This window comes from Microtus oregoni, unplaced genomic scaffold (genome assembly GCF_018167655.1).
Source record: "Microtus oregoni isolate MIOR12 unplaced genomic scaffold, Mior012 000077F_ref0000221, whole genome shotgun sequence".
NCBI classification, from domain to species: domain Eukaryota; kingdom Metazoa; phylum Chordata; class Mammalia; order Rodentia; family Cricetidae; genus Microtus; species Microtus oregoni.
The window spans coordinates 4418167-4441719 of NW_024544029.1; the positions used below are offsets into that span (position 1 = coordinate 4418167).

General features: G+C 42.3%; 1 protein-coding gene across 1 annotated transcript; it reads right to left on the reverse strand.

Annotated features, from left to right (window-relative positions):
* Positions 1-5506: 5506 nt before the first annotated feature.
* On the reverse strand, positions 5507-6481 carry LOC121441404 (testis-specific H1 histone-like). The gene has a single exon (XM_041642534.1). The coding sequence runs from the start codon at positions 6479-6481 to the stop codon at positions 5507-5509; it is 975 nt and encodes a 324-aa protein (XP_041498468.1).
* Positions 6482-23553: the final 17072 nt, after the last annotated feature.

Here is a 23553-nt window from a genome sequence, read left to right on the forward strand (position 1 = left end):
CCTCAAGGCAAGTTCACAGAAGCTAGGTATTTAGGGGAAGCTAAAAGAAGCTTGAAGCTGGCTCAGGTGGAGTTAAGACACAGAGAAAGCTGGCTCTGGGGTTGCTTTGAAAGGGATGGGACAAGGGCCATAGAGGCTGATGGCTGACCCACTGATCTGTTGAGAACAAGCCCGTGGGCCTGCAGGCAGAACCTCTTTACCTCATGAGTGTAGCACAGGGCCGTAGGGACTCCATGCAATAGAAATAAGCCTAGGGGACCCCTGCTTAAGCGTAGTGCTTCAGATGTGTCTGAGGATTTCTCAGGCTGATTGTCTCCTTGTGTTCGCTCTCACTTCCCCTCAACCACTTGAGAAAAACTTTTCAACAAATCTGGTCTTTACCACCACAAGGGGAAAAAAGAACACAGATAGAAATTAGGGAATTGAGAAAAAAGAAAGGACAGCCATTGTGATCCTGAATTCATTGGGCGCACCCCTGTCTGCAACTAGCTTCAACAAATACTTGAAATTCTGACATGCTGTCTACTCCGTCCAAGCTTTCATGCTCACACCACTTCAGGTTTTAAATTCTCTTCTTTGGATCTTGTTGTGTTGTCCCTATATTAAATCCTCAGACTGCAAGTTTTCATGTTTCTGGGTGCTTGCCTTTTGGCTTTAATGAGAGTCAGCTCAACCAGATAGCTTGCCATGTTGGAGTTCCCCAGAAGTGAGAGGAGGAGAAATTTGCTAATTTGAGACCCTTGACATTCAAATAGTGTGGAAGTGGGTTCTAGACATGTAACCTTCACCAACACAGAAACAATATAAGGAAGGAGATTATAGAAAGACACAGTGGTGTAGATGCCAAAGGTACGCAGAACACCTAATAGACCAGACCAGAGAAGAAAGCTTAGTGAAAACACTAAATCCACACAGCAGTGAGGGGATATTGACAGCTTCAAGAGAAAAGACACAAGCCACGCTGTGAAGACACAAGCCACGCTGTAAAGACACAAGCCATGCTGTGATGGCTCTTCTTAGTTGTCATCTTGACTACATCTGGAATCAACTCTAAAGCCCAAGTGGCCGGGTACATTGCTAACATTTTTGTTCTTAAGTAAATCATCTGAAGTAAGACAAACATCTACTTTTAATTCAGATCTTTTGAGTAGGAAGATCCCCCCTTTAATCTGGGCAACACCTTCTGATGGCAGCCAAGTCCCAATGGGAACTTTTGTAATTAAAAGCCAGAAGAGATTGAGGCAATGTACTCCAAGATCTAAAATCAAGCCACAAATGCCAACCCAGACCACTTTACTTAGCAAAGCTATCTGCTTTGGTTGAAGCATAAAGAAAAACATTTTATGAGAACACACACAACATACACATGCACACACAAACACAATCACACACGCACACACACACGTTCTTTCTGACTTACAGAGAATACCAGATTACTGCAGACTGAAGAGAGGAATAAACACAGCAAAAAGGTCAAATAAAAATTGAAGCTATATTTACTGAAACACAAAATCGGACTATGAACACAAACAGGAAAAAGAACGATACACGCTGTTCTCAATTATAGCTTTACATAACCCAGCCTGTCAGTCTGTGTCTTTCCTATTGAGGAATTGAGACCATCTGCACTGAGAGTCCTCAAGGAGCAGTGTTTGCTGACTCCTGTTAGTTTTTTCTTATGGTGTGGGGTTCCCTCCCCATGTCTTTTGATTTGCTGTCATGGGATTATTTATTCCTATGTTTTCTTGGGTGTTTCTCTTGCAGCTTTTAAATTTTCTTTCTCTTATGTGGTTAGTGTTCTAATTATATGTTGTGAAAATTTATTTTCTAGTCTGGTCTTTTTGGTGCTAATTATGCTTCTTATACCTTGGTAGGGATTTTCTCCTTTAGGTCAGAGAAATTTTCTTCATTGATTTTGTTGAACATATTTTCTGTGCCTTTGGCCTGGATTTCTAGGTCCTCAATTCCTGTTATTCTTAGATTTAGTCTTTTCACAGTATCTCAGATTTCCTGAAAGCTTTGTGCCTGTTTTTTTTTAAAAAAATTTAACATTTTCTTTGACTAAGGAATCTATCTTTTCTATCTTGTGCTCAATCCCTAAGATTTTTCTCTTGTATGTTGTAGTAGTGTGAACGCAATTGTCCTCATAAGCTCATAGAAAGTGGAACTAACAGGAGGTGTGGCTTTGTAAAAGTAGGTGTGGCCTTGTTGGAGGAAGTGTGTCACTGTGAGGGTGGGCTTTGAGGTTTCATATATGGTCAAGTCATGCCCAGTATCTCAGGCCACTTCCTGTTACCCATATATCAAGATGTAAAACTCTCAGCTCCTCCAGCACCACGTCTGCCTGCATGCTGCCATGTCCCATCGTGATGAAGACACCTCAATAATTTTTTCTTTATAAGAGTTACCATGGTCATGATGTCTCTTCATAGCAACAGAAACTCTAAAACATATGTCTCGTATTCTGTTGGGGAGACAGACTTTGTTTCACGTCCTAAAATTTTAATCTCCAGTTTTACCTCAATTTGGGTTTTCTTTAATTTTAATTTCAGACACTCAACTGTTTCATTCACTTCCTTCCACTGTTTATGCTTTCACAGACTTTATTAAGGGGTTGATTGATCTCCTCTTTGTGGTTTTTAAGCGTATTCATAATAGCTGTTTGAAGGCTTGGCTTGTGCTTCAGCTGTCTTGCTTTTCAGGAACTTTTCTGTAGGAGAGTTGCTGGACTCTGGCGGAGGCTTATAGGTTAGGGTGGTGTGGGTGTGGTTTCTCAGTGGCATCTAGGTTCCTAGATTTGTGGATATCCATGATTGTAGGTGTTGATATATGGTCTTCGTAGGGTCGAGGGCTCTGTTACTTGGTTCTGTCACCTGCTCTGGATCTGAGGAAACTGTGGTGACTATGGGTTGTCTCATAGGGAGTACTTCTGAGTCCCTGCCACTGGGGTTCCTGGGGGTTCCTGTAGAATGTGTTTCTAGATATTTGGGGCTGGCGTAAAGGAATGGGCTTGGACTAGGAGAGTAAAGGTCTGGAAGTGTCTATAGGGAGAAGGGAACGGGTCTGCCACAAGAGTTAACAAAGCCCTCAGAGAGGGAAGTCAGAGAGCAAGCAGTGGTCGTATACAGTGCCGTGAGTGGTCTTACACAGGACAGTGAGTGGTCTTACACAGGGCTGGGAATGATCAGCTGTCTTTGAGTCATTTCTGCTCCTGTTATTAACCTCTCACCCATATTATTGTAGCCTCAATAAAACTTGTTGATTCACCAAGTTGGACTGAGGTTGTAGCCTCACTTTGATCGGTAATGATTTTTTATCTGGGGTAAACAGATATTTGTTCTTGTCTCCCCAGAAATAGCTTCACATAAATGTTCACTACAATGCTACTCCCAATAATAATCTGATTATCATTGTATTAGACAAGCAAGTTAAGAGGAAAGCCAAGAATTGAGGATAAAGACATTTACTTCCTTATTCTGATTAAAATAACCAAAAGTTCCCATGCAATGTATATTAAAAAATGGAGATTATGACTTATTCATTTAGTCTTGCATTAATGACTGGATTGAGGGATATAATTAGCTATTTGGAGGAAGTCCTTTGGTAGAGCACTCAGATAGCCCAATGAGCTGGGCAGCCCGAATTGAGTTCATGAGTTCCTATATTTCCCTAGAACAGTTACTCCAGAGTTTATCAATGAAAATAAATTGAACAATCATCTTAGTTCAGACAGGCTGAGGGTTTGGATCTCCTATTTGCTACTGGTTCTGATCAAGGTAATATAAGGTTGATTAAGTTGTACTGAATGGAATTTTGCTTAAACAGTAATAATAGAAGTGTTGTGGTTTCTAGGAAAAATAGATGAGTGACCAGAGTCATTAACAGGTTATTTTAGGTAGAAATAATTCAAGATCTGTATTTGGGGTTAAAACCCAGGACTAGAAGTGTATGCCGTAACCTCCAGCCATAAGGGCCTTTAGTTTTGCTGTGTGTCCAGTAGACAATGTTCCTCCCTCCAGATCGACCCTATTCTCACTCCCGTTGCTTCACTTGGCCATTCACATTCAAGTGCTCAGAACTGCAGATGTGGGGGTTCACACTTCAGATCACATGCACGGGAGACACGCGGCCAGTGCTTTTCTGATTTGGCTTTGGTGAATTTAACATGGTCATTCCTGTGCACGAAAGGAAGTTCACAGTAGCGTGCTTTCCTATACATAACATGAGTGCATACTGATTGAATTTTCCCTTGTGGAAAATGAAGTTTCTCCTGGGAAAATCACAGCCAGCTATACAGCTGGAGAAAGCGCCCATGTCCACTATGACCTTTTTTTCAAGAATAAAAAACCCCAGCAGCATCCCTTCTCTCACTCACTTATCCTTCTTCACGTGGAGGCAGACTGTCTGTGTCCTAAGGCCTTCCTTGTCCAGGAAGTTAGAGTCACAGCTGTGGCAAGAGAATGGCTCCTGCTACCCATCACCCTCGCATGCAGAGCTAAAACATACTGTGCTCACTCTAGGCTCACTGCGCCCAGAGTAGACTTGTTCTAGAAAAGTGCATGAGCAAAGTGTTCCTTTTCTGGCCGCCCTCTTGCCTGCAAGACATAAGTGTGTTGTCAGTATTAGCAATTTCCCCTCTGAGATTCACACTTTCCCAGCTCTCAATTCCCCTCTGCTGAATTTCCCTACATCCAGTCCTCACTATGAGGTTTAGTCCTTTTTCACCCCCCTGACATTGTGTAACAATCCCAATATTTTACAAAGAAACAATTCAAGACCACAGGTGCTTAGGTGAAAGGCATGGCTAAGGTCAGAAGAGCAGAGCTCTGACTGGAACCTGGAGTGTTCTAAGTCGCCATCCGGTCCTTCTCTGCGGACACCAGCGCCCCATCGAAAACCACTTACACACACTTACACCACTTACACCAGGTACACACACTTACACACACTTACACCACTTACACCACTTACACACGCTTGTCCCGAACGCCTACGCTGTGCCACACCCCATGCTGAATGCTTTCACCCTCAACCTCATTTAACCTTGCATTCACATCCAAGGTTTTATATACTGTATATAAAATACTGTAATTCAGGATAAAAGCTACAAATTCACTCTAATCAAGTTTTACCCTAAAATTAAAGACCAGGTCTGAAATAGTAGGGCATTCGGTGATTATTCTTCTCTTGCCCTCCTCTCAAAGACTCATTGAGGATTTGATGGTGCTCCTGGCGGGCATTGTTGTGTAGCCCTGGTGATTTCTCTCTTCCTATTTCCTTTCTTTATGAAAGGTCCCATGGGAATAGCAGAGTCTCAACTCCCCCTCCCCTCCCCTTTCAAGCCCCTGCTATGGATCTCACCTCCACACCCACCCTTTTCCCTTCCAGTGGCGAGCAAGAGGAAACACAGACACAGGAAGGTCTTGTAAATAGCTTCAATGAAAGAGAGTTACTCTCCTTGGAGCCTGTCTGGAAAGGAAACAGCGCCCAGAAAACAGCTTCAGCATTAAGGATTCCTCGAGCACCCAGGACTGTTGCTTTTCGCAGAAGCCTTGGTGCGTGCTTTTCCTTGTAGGTTGGAAACACTGTTAACTATAGCCACAGCTGGTTTCTGGATGGTTCGTTTTACCACCCTCTCAGGTTCCTGCCTCTTCTTGTCCCTGGATTTCGAGTTTGGCCGGCTCTCATTTTTAGATCGAGACCTGCCATCTTCTCTTGAAGGCCCTACTCTGATGTTGTCCATTGCCCTGGTCCTGGTTTGTATCCTGGTTCCCATATGGGCCTCTTCTCTGGTGTTGGTGCACTCCTGTGTCCTGGCTCTGGCACGAGCCTGTTCCTTGCCCCTGGCACAAGCCTGTTCCTGGGCCCTGGCATACACCTGGGCCATGGCTCTAGACCTCGCTCTTGACCTTGACCTTGCCCTTGACCTGGCCCTTGACCTGATTCTTTTCCTAACCATTGATCTGGTTATCCTGGACTTTGCCTTAAAAATCCTAGACTTGTGATTCCAGAATTCTCTGGCCTTCTTGGCTGCCTTGCGATGCGAGTGGGGTCTGCGTAGTCTTGGTGATGTTGATCGGAATTGGAGTAGGGTCTTCCTTGAAGAGCGGCGGCCCAGCACCAGCCAGGACTGTCCCATCTTTTCCCTCGATTTAGGAACCTTCCAGACCCTGAAGTAGCCTGTGGTATCGTTGCCACTGACCCTCAGAAGCGTACCCCTCTCAGACCTGGAAGAGTCCCTGTTGTCTCCTTTGATCTTCGGGTGCACTTCATAGCCAGCATTTCCCAGCTCCTTCTTGAGCTCTGCCAGAGTCAGCCCCGGTTGGTCAGCGATGGCCCTGAGCAGTAGCTGGGACACCTTGAGCACTGAGCGCGTGCCCTTCCTGGACGGTGTCCCCAGTGTTCTCCCTGCAGGCTCTTTGATCTGGATTGTAATTTCTGAGCCTTGGGATTTTCCTCTGGGCCGGGCCCCCTTAGCCATGAGCCCCGCTTCCCTACGCGGGGCCACCTACTTTGATCTGGCCTCAAGACTTACAAAGTGTGGAGCTTTGGGGCACCCACGTCACAAAGGGGAGCCCGGGCCCCCGTGCTACTGCCTTGGTGGGAGGGCAGACACAGCTTGCCTGCAGATTGACCTCCTTCGACTTCTATGACTCCCATCCCCCCTCCACACCCCCAGTTCTTTAGAGCTGCTTGTCTCTCCCCTCCAGGGATTTGATCTGGGTCGGTTCCTGCAGGAGTTCTTATCTTTCTGGGATTGTGCTAACACCCACCCAAGAAAAGAGGAGCTGCCCCCAACCCACACCAAGAAACCAATATGATGTGTGTAAAAAGGAAAAGAGGATCCAAGAAACAAAAGCCCAGGCCACCTCCCACCCCCCACTGCCACCTCTGCACTTATGTCTCAAAGCAACCTGGCTGTGCAATGGAAGGAATTGCCAAGGGCAGGAGAGAAAGAAGCTCTTCTGTGGTCTCCCTGCTGTTCAGGTTCTCACCATGGGAAGGTGAGAGGCCTCCTTCCCATAGACAGGATGGCCAGACCCAACCAGGTTTCGAATCCCCGGAAAATACTTTCTTGGATTGCCTATCCACTCTACTTTTTTCCCTGTCTAGACAAACTTTCAAGTTCTTGCTACAATTCTTTCTCCAAAACTGAAGCTCTCCAGGCCAATTGATCCTTCTTAATTACCACAACCACAATTATTTCTGTAATCCTACGCGCTTTTTAGGTTTTGTTTTTAATTTGGTATGTAAGGGTACAATGCATGTAATAAATTTTAGGAAAGAAAAAAACCTGGATTTCGGTTAGGAGACATAGGTCCATAAACACAGAACGCTACTCTAACATAGAAGATGTGGTGGTCCAATGCCTCAAGCTAAAACGCCAACTGAAAACCAAGCTGAAAGCTTCACTATGATGAGATACGTCCTAAGATTTTTCTGCTTAGGTGTGTTACTTTCCTGGCTGGTTTCATGTCATCTTGATACAAGCTAGAGGCATCCCAGAGTAAGGAACTTCACCTGGAGAAATGCCTTGATGGGATCCAACTGTAAGGCATTTTCACAATTAGTGATTGTCTTGGGGTTTCTAGGGTTGTTAAAGAGACACCGTAACCATGGAAACTCTTATCAAGGAAAACATTTAATTGGGTGGCTTATGGTTTAAGAGGTTTGGTTCATTATCATCATGGCAGGCCGTGGAGGTGTGTAGGCCAACATGGTGCTAGAGAAGGAGCTGAGAGTGAAGAAGGAGCTACATCTTGATCCTGCAGGCAACAGGAAGTAGTCTGAGATACTGAGATACTTGAGCATATATGAGACCTCAAAGTCTACCTCCACAATGACACACTTCCTCCAACGAGGGCATACCTATTCCAACAAAGCCACATCTCCCATAATGCTATTCCCTATGAGCTTATAAGGGCCAATTACATTCAAACTACTACAGGGATCAAGAGGTGAAGGCCCAGCCCATGGTGGGTGGGACCGTCCCTGGGCTGGTGGTCCTAGGTTCCACACAAAAAGCAGGCTGAACAAGCCCTGCAGAGCAAGTCAGTAAGCAGCACTCCTCCGTGAACTCTGCATCAGCTCCTGCCTCCAGGATCCTGCCCTGTTTGACTTCCTGTTCTGCTTTCCTTGGGTGATGAACAGCAATGCTGAAGTCTAAGTCTAATAAACACTTTCCTCCCCAACTTGGTTTTTGGTCATGGTGTTTCATATGAGCAATAGAAATCTTAATTAAGACAGTTACTTTTAATTAACTTTAATTGTGAAGTCATCATGAAAGAGGGTTTACGTTATGGCATCCTCATACATAATCTTCATACATTTTTTCTTTTTCATCCCTTTTCCCTAGTGCCCATTCCCTTGCCTTCTTCCTGGTTTCTGTTCGAGAGGGCCACTTGTTGGTTCCCAGCCGCCCGACTAGCTTAGACCCAAAATAATCACACAGAAACTCTAGTAATTGAATTACTGCTTGGCCCATTAGCTCTAGCTTCTTATTGGCATATATGTGTATATATATACATACATATATATTTACTCATTTCTGTTAATCTGTATATTGCCATGTGGCTGTGTCTTACCAGATAAAGTTCCCACTGTCTATTTCCAGTGGCTCCATGGCTTTTCTCTAATTCTTCCTTTCTCCTCCCATGCTATAGGCCAAGCCAGTATCTTTATTCATTACCCAATAAAAGCAACACATAGACAGAATAATCTCCCACACCATTTCCCCTTTTCTGCTTAAAAAAAAAAAGGAAGGCTTTAACTTTAACATAGTAAAATTACATATAACAAAACAGTTGTCAAGCAAGAATTACAGTTACAATATTTACATCTACTTTATCTTTTATCATAACTAAGGAAAACTATAACTATAAATTCTTCAACTCTATTAAACACTCCAGAAGCATATAATATTACCTAAGTAAGCAGGAAATACATTGCAAGCAATTTCTAAAATTCTAGAATTGACAGAGACATCTTTTGTTGTTGTTGTTGTTGTTGTTGTTGTTTTTGATTTTTGAGACAGGGTTTCTCCGTAGCTTTTGGTTCCTGTCCTGGAACTAGCTCTTGTAGACCAGGCTGGCCTTAAACTCACAGAGATCCGCCTGCCTCTGCCTCCGGAGTGCTGGGATTAAAGGCGTGCACCACCACCGCCCGGCTTGACAGAGACATCTTGTTACCTAGACAGTCATCCAAAGTTTTTCTGTACCATTGAAGCATCCATCTTCAGCCTACAGGCCCATAGTATCCACGAAGCAGGACATTTCAAAGGCAGTTTTGTCTATACTGGTAGTTTGTCCATCACATTTTTCTGTGTCCTGCAGAATGTTTAGCAGACTCTTTCATAAATCAGGAACCCCAAAGGATCATCTCACCTTTAGGCAAGTTTAGCAGTCATTTCTCTGCGGTTCCTGAATGTCCAGTTTATCAAGCAGTCTAGGCAAGAACATTTTCTTGCCAAATGATCAACCAACTCCATAAGGAACCTCTTCAATGCCTGTCATCCTCTTGAACTTATTGGTGTTACTAGGAGCAGATGTGTCTCACTATCTTAAAAACTCTTCAGTTTGCAAAGATTTTAATTGCCATATTCTGAAGGTCTCTGAAAGATTTGAAGAATACCTATCTAACTGAAATATATCTCTAAACATCTAGAAAATCTAACATGAATACAAGCTTGACTATTATAGATGATTATCTATTAACCTATATTTAAATTATACATTACATTTTTAAAATGAACTACACAATCACAATACCTTAATCATGAGCAGAAATATACATATAACAAGATTGACATTAAATTTGTATCAATAAACCAAGATCTATGCCAATGCAAATCTCTATAGCAAATCCCCCTTTAAAAGTAAAGAAACATTTACAAACAATATTTGGGAATATGGGTGTAGTTTTGTCCAAACTTCTTCCTGCTGTTTATTGAGTAAAGTAATTTTTGAAGGTGTTCATGGCAACCTCTCAGGGGGTAATAGTCTATTAAACCATATTAACCTGCAATGAATTTACAGGTTCTCATCCTCTGTGGAAACCAAAGAACCTCTTTTCTAAAGCAATATATCCTTAGACCCAAATTCTGAAGTCAAGATACCTTTATAATTGTTATGCCCAAATCCGTGGGTCCCCACAAAAGCCAGCAAAGGGGACAAGTCCCATATGAAAAAGGAAAGAGCCTTTATTTTAATCAAGTTTGCAAACTCTGTTTCTCTGCATATCCAACATATTGGAGTATCCCAAAAGCCCCGAGCTCAAATTTGGTTTTTATAGTAGTAAAGGTGGGAGTAGGGGGTCTCTGAGGTTCAGGACCCCTGATTGGCTGATATTTGTCTAAGGGTGTCCTGATGAAGTGCTGGCAGGTGTTTCTATTCACACTGCTTGGAATGCCAGGAATTTCCTTTAAATTGTCTGCTCTTGGGTGGGGGTCAGGTAATCTTGGCCTGCCAGGCATTGTCTCAGGGTAAACTATTGAGACTCTAGACTCCATTTAAATTTATCAGTGGCCAGAGTCCAGGGTAATAATGGTTGGAGGAAGTAGAGAACTTTTTTTCTGCCAAGACTTAGATTATCATCGCTGGCCCTCACAATAAAATAAATGCTGGTTTAGCATAGTAGCCTACCCAATGAAATGTCTCTCTGTACTTAGCTTATTCACAGTCAAAAAATTCAAAGAAGACACAATAATATACATAATACAGACTTTCTGTGCATATTCCATCTTTATGTGACTTCTTTTTACTCTATTACTTTTTAATATTTATTTTATTATCTTTACTCCTTTAATCTATGATTGTACTCTCTTTAAAGACTTTATTTTGTTTTTAAACCATTTATTTCTTTTTATAACTCTCTATACTCTTTTTTTTCCAACACTGTGACTCATTTAGAAGTCTTTTGTGTCTGAATCTGTCCTATTATATATCTGTAATTCTTTACTGTCTTGAAGAGCTTTTAAAATGGTAAACAGCTTGGCAGCAGCTGTTCTGGATGCTGGCTCTGCCTCTCTCCACTTTCAAAATGGTGGAGGTACCATTACTACCAGCTCTGAGACTGCCAGGTAGGAGCTGCGCTCAGCACCTTAACTTTGAGAATAAGCATGCAGCACAGAAACCCTTTCTATCTGAGTAATAGCTAAATATCAATGATTTAAATAATAAAGGATTATTTAAATACTGTATTATTTAAATCATTGCTTGACCCATTAGCTTTTGCTTCTTATTGGCTGACTCTTACATATTAATTTAACCCATTTCTATCAATATGTATATCACCACGTGGCTGTGGCTTACCAGGTAAAACTCCCAGTGTCTATCTCTGGCAGTTCCATGACTTCTCTTTAACTCTGTCTTCTTCCTTCCAGGCTATAGGCCAAGACAGTTTATTCATTAACCAATAAAAGCAACACATAGACAGAAGAACCTCCCACACCAGGTTTCCCTTTCCTCTTCCTGAGGAAAGACTTGAGGAGAACAGAAGGGATGGCATTTTCCTCAGTGTTATGGTCTTCATGTGACTGTTTCCCACAGGTTCATGTATATTTTTAAATACCTGGTCCCTAGCTAGTGTTGCTATTTTGGGAGAATGTGGAACCTTTGGGATACAAGACCTAACTGAAAGGATGAAGCTGGGGGCGGGGACAGGGCACTGAGGATTCTATAGCCTGATCTTCCTACTCTTTCTGCTTCCTGGTCCTCTGAGACTTGAAAGTTCGCCTCATGTTCCCACCACCATGATTCTGCCATATCTTCCTCACTATGATGCAATATATTCCCCAATTGTGGGCCAAAATAAATACTTCTCCCTTTAAACTGTGTCAAGCATTTTCTCACAGCAACAGGAAAAGGAGTCCAGAAAATTAGCCCAAGAGACAGGACTATTGCCCTGAGAGACCTGGCCGTGTGGTTTGTAGGCCTTGACAGATTTGCACAAGAAGTGTGGAAGAGTTGGGACGCTAGGAAAGCCCTATCCATTTCAGAGCGAAACCCCACCTCTATTCAGATAGAAGCTAAGAGCCATTCTTGTTTTACATTCTGGCAAAGAGCCTGAATGTGTTCTGCTCATGTTCTGAGAACTGAAGTGAGTCTGCGTTTAGGGGTGATGTATTATGGCAATATTTTGTTTGTACCCTAACAAATAAAGCTTACCTGACGATCAGAGAGCAGAGCTAGCCACTAGTTAGGCACAGAGGTTTGGAGGTCTGTACAGACAGACAGGAAGTGACATGGCTGGGCGGAGAGAGGAATATAAGGTGGGAGGAGACATGAGGTCGGCCCTTTTTCAGCTGAGGAGTTAGCAAGGTAAGAGTTGGCTATGGCTTGCTCTTTTCTCTCTCTCTCTCTCTCTCTCTCTCTCTCTCTCTCTCTCTCTCTCTGAACGTTCAGCATTTGACGCAGTGTCTGGCTCTGAGTTTTTATTATTAAGACCAATTAAAACTCGTGCAACAATGTATTAATATGTTTAGTGGAGGAAGTTCAAGACAGCACAACATCCAGGTTATGGAGTAGCTATTGTTCAATACCCTTAGCCGTATGTACGGAGACAAAGAGCAGAACGTGGAGCAACATGATGTGAAAAATACATAGTTTGGTAAGAAAGGAAATGAGGGCAAGTTTAAACTCGTGTGAAAAGGAAATCCGGGCACAGAGGAAGACTGATCTTCCCCTAAGGCTGCTGGGAGTGCTGTGTGGCAGGACCTAGTGCTCTGCCAGCACACAGAAATATCTAGACGGGCAGGCCTCCATTTATAGACAGCCCTGTAAACAACCCAAGGATTGAGAAAGCGAGCTTGTAACCAGGCAAGACGAGACAGTAAATGAGAGTGTAAGCACTTGGCAGTAAATAGTCTATTTTCTCAGATGTCCTTCTCATCCAGGAGGGTATGCTGACTTGTCTAGCTTGCTGAGACTATCCTCCCAGAAGCCCCCAGAAGACTATGGAGGAGGAACCACATTGCTTCCATTAGGGAAATATTCAGACTAGGAGCAGACAACTTTTTTGTTTCATGTTACTGCTTCTCTTTTTTATTTCACATCTTAGTTGTTTAGATTTTCTTTTGCTCATTTAATTTTTTGCAATTTGTTTATATTTTTACTAATATTTACAATTTTATGGGTTAAGCTACTGTGTCTTAATTTGGATCTCTCTTCAAAAAGAGTTTTATGAGTGTCCCTTGTTATTCTACACCAACAAGAATCTCTAGGATATTTCTTTTTTTATAAGAAAGTAAGAAATTTTATTTTTATATTTTTTCTTTTTATCTAGTCTTATTCATCTATAATTGTCCTCTGCTACCTCTCATTCACACTTTACTCCCTCTCTCCTCCTTTCTCCTTACCTACCTGTTTTACTGTTAGCATATTGATATCCTTATCCCCAATCTATAGGCTGCACTTTCTCAACCGGACACAGTGTCTCATGCCTGTAATTCCAGAACCTGAAAGACCGATGATCAAAGTCCACTAGAGGCCAGTCTGGGCTACATAGTGAGTTCCGAGAGAGCTTGGCCTACAGGATGAGATATTGTCTCTAACAAACAATTATTATCATACTTCTCCCAACTAGCACCCCAGCACCACTCTCCCTGAACCTTAATGGACACACAAATGGGGCGCACAGACGCACAGACGTCTCCTATAGCATATGAAACTGGAAGTGCTGGGAAATGAGTAGGAATGTTGCTGTCCCTCTCCCTCCTACACTACATCGGGAAACAATTCCCAGTGAAGCCAATGCTTAAGAAAGACTAACACAAAACAAACAAGTCAAAAGAGAGGGTAAAGGTTACAAAAAGATCAGTCCCAACAGGTGTCAATGGTACGAGACAGAGCATGCAACGGCAGCCCCCAGAAAACATCCTCAACCCCACAGCTTGTCACTGAGACAGCTGACATGTTAGAGAGAGAGAGAGAGAAAAATCAGGCTTCTGCTTTAAATAGAGATTAGTGACCAAATCTACGACTTAAATAAGCAAAATAGCAAACTGAAAGCAATTCAGGACCTAGATGGAAGCTTCAAAAGTGAAGAAAATGGTAATTTAGAAGAGAAATGTGAAAATATGGAGGAAAAATCAAGGCTATTAAAACACTGACAAAGATCCAGAAGTAATATTTGGAAGGGAATCGTGGTTGGGGATAGTTGGGTTGGAGGAAAATTAGAGTGGGGATTATTGTCATCAGAATGTACTTTATACATGTATGAAATTGTCAAAATATAAGTTATTTGTAAAGTAATCCCAAGACACAGGAGATTCACTGCTGAATTCTGGCCAACTTTTAAGGAAGACCAATATTTTTTAAACCATTCCACTAAACAGCAAAAGAATTAACACCCCAAATTCAGTTAATGAAGCCAGTATTACACTGAGGTGTTTGGAGTTAATTGCCATCTTGACGGAATCCAGACTTGCCTGAGAAGAGGTCCTCTGGGCATGCCTATGAGCGAGTGTTGTGTTAACTGAGCAGGGGAGACTTCCCAATGTGGGTAGCACCATTGCCTGGCTGGGATCCTGGACCACAGTGAGTGAGAAGGTAGGTGAATAACAGCATGGATTTATTGTTCTTTTCTCCTGCTTGCGACCAGCGCTGTAAAGCCCTGTCCCCTGGTCTTCCTTGTTGTGATAGACTATATCCCTAAACCACAAGCCAGAATAAACCCTTTCTTCCCGAAGTTGCCTTTGTCTGAGCATTCTATCACAGCAGGGGAAAACAAACAAACACAAAAAAAAAACTGAGACAAGCACTGATAGCAATACTGAATAAAGACATAAAACAAAAAAACTACAGACTAACTTACCTGATGTATATGTATATATGCAAAAATTCTCCAGAAAAGAACTGCAATTCAAATTCAAGAACACATTTCAAAGATCCTGCACTGAGCTGGACATAGAGATGTTCTTTATTTACTTTATTTACTAAGCACCAGATTAAACATGGAAACATTTTCCCCTTGAATGTGAACCCATCTTCCCCCATTAGTATCATATACTACTGTATAAGGCAATGTCTCATCAGTAGACTCTGGAAACTATCTTCCCTTCAAGAAGAAACAAGACTGCATTCCTTAGAACATAAGCAGGTAATGCCAAAAGTGCAAGGGCTCCAATGCAGGAAGCACAGCATACACACACACACACACACACACACACACACACACACACACCTTCTCTGCGGGCACTCTGCCTTGAAGCTTGTGCCACAGCCTACATGAGAATCACGCAGACTCCACAGGAGGTGGCATGACATATTTTTAAATGTATGTTCTACCATGTGGGTTTTTTACCCTCCTTTCATTCTGTACCTTTGACTTGTTCTCTATACGCCTAGATTCATCCCCAGTTCCTCTCTCTCCATGTAAGTCCTGCCTATTCTCTCCTGCCTGGCTATTGGCTGTTTAGCTTTTTATTAAACCAATCAGAGTGACACATCCTTACACAGTGTACAAACATAACATATAAGACAGATGTAATTTGTTCATTATGACCTGCAGTTATGTATAGTTTTTCTGAAAATAATATAACTTTGTATTCATTGTGGTTGAAAATATCCCATTATGTATACATACCACATTTTTTAAGCCATTTTGATGGACATCTATTTTGGTTCCAGATCTTAGTTATTGTAAACTGTCACTGATGTATATTTTTGCATAGCTGACTAATGGGACAGGTCTATGTTAATTTTTTGACAAATCTCAGACCTAATTTCCACAGCATCTATCAGCAGCATCTGGAGGTTTGGGGGTTTGTTCTTTGTCTATATCTTTGCCAGCATTTCTGATTATCCGTTTCTTTAATGACAACCATTCTGACTAGAGTGAGGTAGAATCTCCATGTAGTTTTAATTTACATTCCTTCCATGGCTAGTGTGGTAGCCTGGCTTTGAGAGCTCTGTGTTTATTCCGTTTGCTGATAGTTATTGGCTCCAAATGTGTAGTGATAGGCACTGTTTGGATTGGGAATAAGGCTTCTGACAAGTCAGACATGATTCCTGCTCTGAACAGACAAATTTCAAAGTGGATTTCAACATTGATCATAATTGTCACACCAACAATGTCTCATGGGCATTGTTAAAACTATCTTCCGGATAAGGAAAACTGAGGAGATGAAATACTAAATAACTTTCTCAGAATCCTAAGATCAAGAGTGGCAGCATGTTAGAGAAATAGATGGCTTCTGGTGTCTTCCCTACACACATGCGGTGAACTCCAGCATGGAGAAATAGATGGCTTCTGGTGTCCTCCCTACACACATGCGGTGAACTCCAGCATGGAGAAATAGATGGCTTCTGGTGTCCTCCCTACACACATGCGGTGAACTCCAGCATGGAGAAATAGATGGCTTCTGCTGTCCTTCCCTACACACATGCGGTGAACTCCAGCATGGAGAAATAGATGGCTTCTGGTGTCCTTCCCTACACACATGCGGTGAACTCCAGCATGGAGAAATAGATGGCTTCTGGTGTCCTTCCCTACACACATGCGGTGAACTCCAGCATGGAGAAAAAGATGGCTTCTGGTGTCCTTCCCTACACACATGCGGTGAACTCCAGCATGGAGAAATAGATGGTTTCTGGTGTCCTTCCCTACACACACGGGGTGAACTCCAGCATGCAGGGGCATTCTCCCAAGAAGAAGACAAAGTTCAGTGAAAAACTTACACATTGGACGAACGGGGAAAGATCTAAGTCAGACCAAGTAGAAAAATAACAAACATACTCTCTTGCAACCTCTGAGCACAACACCTTATGATTAAAAACAAAGTCCTCAAATCCAGTCTCTTTTGAGGGTATCATACTATAATGATCTCTTCTGTCTCTTTAAGAAACAAGACACACACACACACACACACACACACACACACACACTGCTCTGGAATTTGCTGTCCAGTCTTCTAGAATGTAGTTCTTGTCTTCTGATAGTTTGCAGGCTTGTTTTGTCTTTACTGGAAGCATACTGCGGTGAGCATGCGTAGTCCCTCTTTCCTTATACATTTAGCTCTCTGGAAACAAAGTTAGACATCTCTGGCTGAAGAGTATAGACAGATCAAATTGCCTCCAAAAGATCGAAATGAATTGAAATTCCGTCAGACAGAGTTTTACTGCTATATTCTCTCCAGCGACATGATTGAGGCAAGTAGGCATAGCTGTCACCCCTAACTCCAGGACTGTCAGGAGAATGAACCTCTTTTCTAGAGTCACCCAGTTTTACTGAATATTCGTCCGTTATGCTGACAAAAATCGGACCATACATTTGTCACTCACACCTTTCACTGGTTCTTAACCAGACTGCTTGCTCGTGGGAACTCTACACATTTGATGGGAAATAAAATAATGGTTATTTTCTGGGGTGTGTTTATGACTGGTACTTAGATACAATTGTTCCATGGCTAATATAGCCAGTTTTAGAAAACACCAACTTTACACAAGATTGATGTGCTATTGTCACAGAACAATACACAAATGTGAACACCATAGTGCATGGTGGAAATTAGGAGACGTTCAGTGTGGTGTTTCATAAATTGCCACTGTATTTCCATAAAAAGATTCCCCAAGCCCCTGTAAGGTAACAGAGCTTAAAGAGGCGGAGAATAATGTGAACAAATCTCACAGGGAATCCACCCCTTAGGCAAGGCCCATTCAACACAAAACAGGGGAAGTTGCAAAATTATAAGTCCAATCAGTAGGATAGGCTCACGCTCCTGTGGAAATGTTGGGGTAGACTTTATACTGTGACTCTTGGGAGAAGCTACTGTGGCCCCCAGACCGAGACTCATGGCAACATGTGAGGTTCTTTGTTGCGAGGGAGCGGTGCTGGTGTAATCCAGCAAAAACGCTGAAACTCATAAGCACTGAAAGTGTGGCGCTATTGCCCCTTGAGTTCTCAGTTTCTGAAGAAGCTGCTGGTGGGTGGCAGCCTGCCACACCCTCACTTGTAACTGGTCTTTCTTTATGCTGCAGGCTCCTGAGTAATAACATGGAGACTTTTTATTCATTATGAAAACTTGGCCTTAGTTTAGGTAGGCTTGTTCCCAACTAGCTCTTATAATTTAAATGATCTCATTTATATTCATCTCCCTTTTGCCATGTGGCCCATTGCTGTTCCTCAGTCGTGTATGCTCAACATTCTTTGTGTCTTACTGACAAATATCCCAACTCAGATTCCTTCCCAGCATTCCCACGTCTGCCAGCAAGTACAGCCTAACCTCTTCTGCCTAGTTATTGCCTGTTCAGAAGATGCCATAGGCAGGCAAGGACGGACGGAGACACACCTTCACACAGTGTGATTCAATATCCTGCAACACCCATCTCTCAAGCAATGGTCAACTTTCAGTTTTTATATAATCTGAAGTCTAGTAGTTGAGGACAGTAACTCATGTGTGGGGATTCTGATAGCATTTGATGTCCTATTACTTAAAAGATAATTTAGTTCTATAATGTGGGATCTGAAGTCACACTCTTGAAGGGAAAGAGAATACAATCCAAAATAAAAACATCATATTAACAGGCTAAGTATTTGGATCGTTGCAAAACTGTATTACAGATATTCTGTGACCATGTCTAGGCACAGGCAGACAGGAACACTGGACTATTCACAAAAAGAGCCAAATGGCCCTCTCTGTAAGCTAACATAGGGGCTAATTGCTGTTTGTTCATTAGTCTTTTGCTCTGTAGTATTCCCAGTCTCGTAGATGACAGGCTATGCAATCATAGATTCTCCTGTTTATTGGACTCCCCTTAGCACAAGTCCAATGTACAAAACATTTCCCCATCTTCTTATGAGACACTGTCAGAGATTCCCCTGATGTTCTCTCTTTCCCCTCTCTCCCTGCTCTCTCTGCCATAAGCAATAGGCCCACCTTTGTTCTGGTATGGGGGGCATCAGTCCTTTGCTGTCAGGCATAGAGGAATATTTTCTCCTTGCTTTTGTGGTCACTGGATCCTGTTTATGGTATTTTCTGTCACTGGTAAGTTTCTTATTCTATGTTGTTGGTTTTTAAGATCATCTCTTACAATGGCTTCTTAGCTTTACAATTTGCATCTCTACCTTAGGTCATTAATAAATCATCCCACATTTTGGTATTTTAAAGTGTATATAACCCATATGAATTTTAATTTTGCAGACAGATAATGAGTATTAAAGGAAAAAATTAGTATTTTTTGTTGCAAACCTATGCTACTTCAGGAATTAAGAAATAACTACCACTTAAATTATTTTACACTTAATTATTTTTGTTTTGTGTTTGACTTATTTATTTGGTGTGTGCAGTGAGGTATGGGCGTGGAGGTCAGAGGATAGCTCTCCTTCCATGTGGGTCCTGGGTATCAAACTCAGTTGGTCAAGTTTGACAGCAGGCTCCTTGACTGGCTGAGCTGTCTCGGCAACCTAAAACTGTCATTTTCATGAGTAGGGGGAGGGCTCGTCATGACTCCCTCCTTGCCCCTGCAGCCTGCCTCCCATGTGTACACAGAGCACATGCCACAGTAGCCATCACTCTTTGGAACAGTTTTCTGAGAACAAAGCAGTGTTTTATTACCATCTGAGCATCTGATGCTGCTGGAGCACCAATCCTGTGGGCATTGGCATGGCCATAGATAACTCTGGAGTTATCCAGCAAGAGCTGGGGCTGGAGTGGCTGGGTTTTCTATGGACGCCTGGACTATTGCCTGCTAGCATTGACCTTACACTCACTTGTTTAATACAACCCAGCAGCTTCTAATCATTTGGGTCTGTCACTTAAGAGAGCTGCTGTAGGCATCTCCATAATTAATCTACTGAGACACATCTAGAGTCAAAGCAAAACCCAGACCACTGGAGGAAAGCTGCCCATGGAGATTTTCACATTTGCAACTTCTGAGAATGTCTAGGTAGCAACTGCTAATGAAGCCCTGAGAGCCTCTGCTTGAATTCCCTTCTTTCTCTCCTCAGTAGACCTACTTCTTCAGACAATGGAGAAGTGGGGAGAAGAAGGAGTTCTGACTGGGCAGAATATGGCTGGGGCACAGGGGCCTCCTCTGACTGCTACCCCAAGCCCTACTACCAGTCTTCCCTTGGGAGAAAAGTTCAGAAATACAATCATCTCTGTGAACCTAACTAGTGGATGCCTGCTCCGGGAGCTCCTTCCACTCCTTCAGTCAATACCCTTAAAGATCCCAGCCCACTGGGGCATGGTCTCTTCTACTTTACAAAACAGCAGGAACCGGGCACACACACACTCTCTCTCTCTCTCTCTCTCTCTCTCTCTCTCTCTCTCTCTCACTCTTGCTTCTAGCACCTGTTTGGGCTGCTAGACTCTCTGTTTTCTGTTTGTGACGAGAGGACTTTTGTTTGGGATGGTGATCTGTATGTTTTTCTCCTCCAAAAAGTAACCTTTTTTATTATATATGATTCTTAACTGGTGTGGGATTGTTTTCCGGCTTCATCTGACACCCAACATGGGACCAGCAGTTAATATAGAATCTTGCAGAGTGACTTTTCTATATATCAGCCACAGTTCTTTTCTCTTTGCACGCCTTGGATTGGCTTCAAGTACTCACACACCCTACCATTTGCCTCCCACCAGGGCACACTGCAAACATTTCAGTAAGATGTGGGTTTCCCCTATCTGAGCCAGCTGTTCTGCGGTGTTCTAACGATTTGTTTGCATTTGCCTATTCCATTGCTCTAGACATCCACAGAGCAAACAGTCTGTGATTTATCTTTTAGCATTCTGCTCTAAAATCATATTTAAGACCGGCCACAGGTGAATTCACATGCACCACTACACCTTGCTGGATAAGTTTTGTAGGTGGCATGCGACACTTACTGGCCGGTTACAGTTATTGCACCTGATCCAGCTAATTGAGCCACAGGTAAGATTTAATATTTTAAATATAGAGCATAAGTTGCTAATTTAAAAGGACAATGTGTCAGACAATCTAACCATCCAAGATTTCAATAGCTTCTTTACTTGTACCATGTGCGAGGTTTCACAAGACTTATATGATATCCCTTCTACATCACTATTTTTGTTTCTGGGGATTAGTCTTCTATTCAATATGTTTTTCTTTTAAAATGGTTTGACAGTAGGGCTAGGATTGAGGCATTTTTAGAAAATGGTGCAGTCTTTTCAGAATGAAACCACACTTCTCAGGAAAGAGGTTGGAAATCTGAAAAAGGATATGACCAATTTAACTGACAAAACTCAGTCAACTGAGATACTTTTGGAAATAGTACAGACTGATGGTAATTTATTTAAAGGAAAATTCAACACTCTAGAGAAGGAAACAGCCAATTTGGCACATTAAACCCAATCAATGATAGTGGGTGCTGAAACATTATTTGAGAGAGTTTGCACTGTTGAATGTCTTAATCGGACTCTGTCAAAGGAGTATGACAGATTGACTGATAGAATGTCTCTCCAGGAAGGTAATAAGCATGCTATAAAGATTATGTCCAAGGATGAGACATTACTGGACAGACTTTATACATTGGAATCCTCAGTGAGGGCTTTAGAGCAGGACACTGGATCCAGACATTACAAAAGGCAGTGGTAAACAGATTTGAAAAGGTTGAGGAAATTATCGAAATTGATGACCAGGAACAAAAGGTAAAAAGGCAAAATTTAACCTCATCAATACGTAAAAATCTCCAGGATAGCATCCCCAGAGTTCTGCCTGCCTTTCTAGTAATAACATCAGAAAAAGTATCTGGCTCCAAGTAGCCTAAAAGTTGTATCAATATTCAAAATGTCCTAAACCGAGGAGAAACATATGTATGTATATATATATATATATATATATATATATACACACATATATATGTATATATATATACAAAATAGCTTTGTATATATGTACAAATAATGTAAACAAAAGTAACAAATATAATTTGAACTTGTATCAATATACAAAAATTATACCAATGTAAATTATCCATAAATAATAGCTCACAAGTATGGAGAAAACTATGTTTGTTCAAAAAAAAGGGGGGAGTAATAGTAATAGTGTATAATAGAGTGCCACACTCCAGGACAGGCTCTGTGTCCAGGAGTAGATGGAAAACACAAAATTAACTCCTTGCTTTTTTTGTGGGGGGGAGGGATGATGGTTTAAATAAATGCTACAGCTCCACAAGTGGCAGCAGTGGGCAGCGGGCCATGAGACCATCCCGCAGGTCAGCAGGCAGCAGGTCCTGAGACCATGGTGGGCCACAAAGGCAGCAGGTCCCAGGCAAGAGCCTCTGAGGGGCAGCAGCTAGTACCGGGTAGGGAGCCGCAGGAAGCTGAGAGGTGGGTGAGAGACCAAGAGCACCAAGTGTCAGGCAGGGAGCTGGCGTGGTGGGTGAACATCACTATTCACTGAGTGGGTCCCTAGACCATGCTACAGGTCCCCGAAGGCAGCTGATCCCAGACAGGAAGCCATGTGGCAGGTGAGAGATAGAGACATGGATAGGAACACCATGCAATGTGAGGTTGGATATCTATTTAGTGGGTTAGGAGAGGGAAGGAGAGAAGGGGGAAGAGCAGAGAGAGAGGCAGAGAGAGAGAGAGAGAGAGAGAGAGAGAGAGAGAGAGAGACTGAAGGTCCTATCCCCAGTAAAATGTTATAGTTAGATTATATAATAAGGTACCCAGGTTAGAGAAGAAACCAACCCCCAAAGACTGGTCAAGCACCAAGTTCGTGTAACTGTTCAACTTGTTAGTTCAGCCACCTTTGATGTGGGATTTTTTTATTGCCATTGGTTAATAAAGAAGCTGCTTTGGCCTGTGGCAGGGCAGAATAAATACAGATGGGAAAGCCAAATAGAGATATAGAAAGAGAGTAGATAGAGTTGGAGAGTCACCATGTAGCTTCAGAAGAATACAGACACCAGAACTTTGCCAGTAGGCCACAGATTCATGATGTTACATAGATTAATAGAACTGGGTTAATTTAGTACAAGAGCTAGTTAGGAATACACCTAAGCTACTGGCCAAGCAGAAGTGTAATGAATATAGTTTTGTGTGATTATTCAGGTCTAGATGGCTTGTTTTACAAGCATTAAGAACCCTGATTAAGAATTATGGGAAGCACCTGAGGTTTTGTACTGTATGACAGTACTGGACTTCATGAAGAGATCCCAGTAGAAGCTATTGATGAAAATACAGCTCAATTGCAATAAACCCAATGATTTTGGAAGTACTAATGCCATATGATGTCTAGCCACCAAAAACAACAGCCACAATAAAATAGAACCAAGTAGCAGCCTAGAAGGCACACTATATATGCTGTAGAGGGACAGATAACCCAAAACTCGTTAGGTAAATCCACAAGATCATGGAAAAATTCCAGATGTTGAGCACTGAATTCATTATACTTGTTGGAATTTGAACTTGCCTTGTCCAGATTATAATTGTACCCTGTTTTACTCTTGATTGTTATAACAGGGACCCTGTCTCTCAGACCTTAGCACAAATGAGTCTGTGATGAAAGTACCATTCAGCCTATAAAACTCAGGATGCAAACTGCATCACCAGCTAAAACAAAATAAAAAGACTCAAGTGTTAAAGTCACAGAA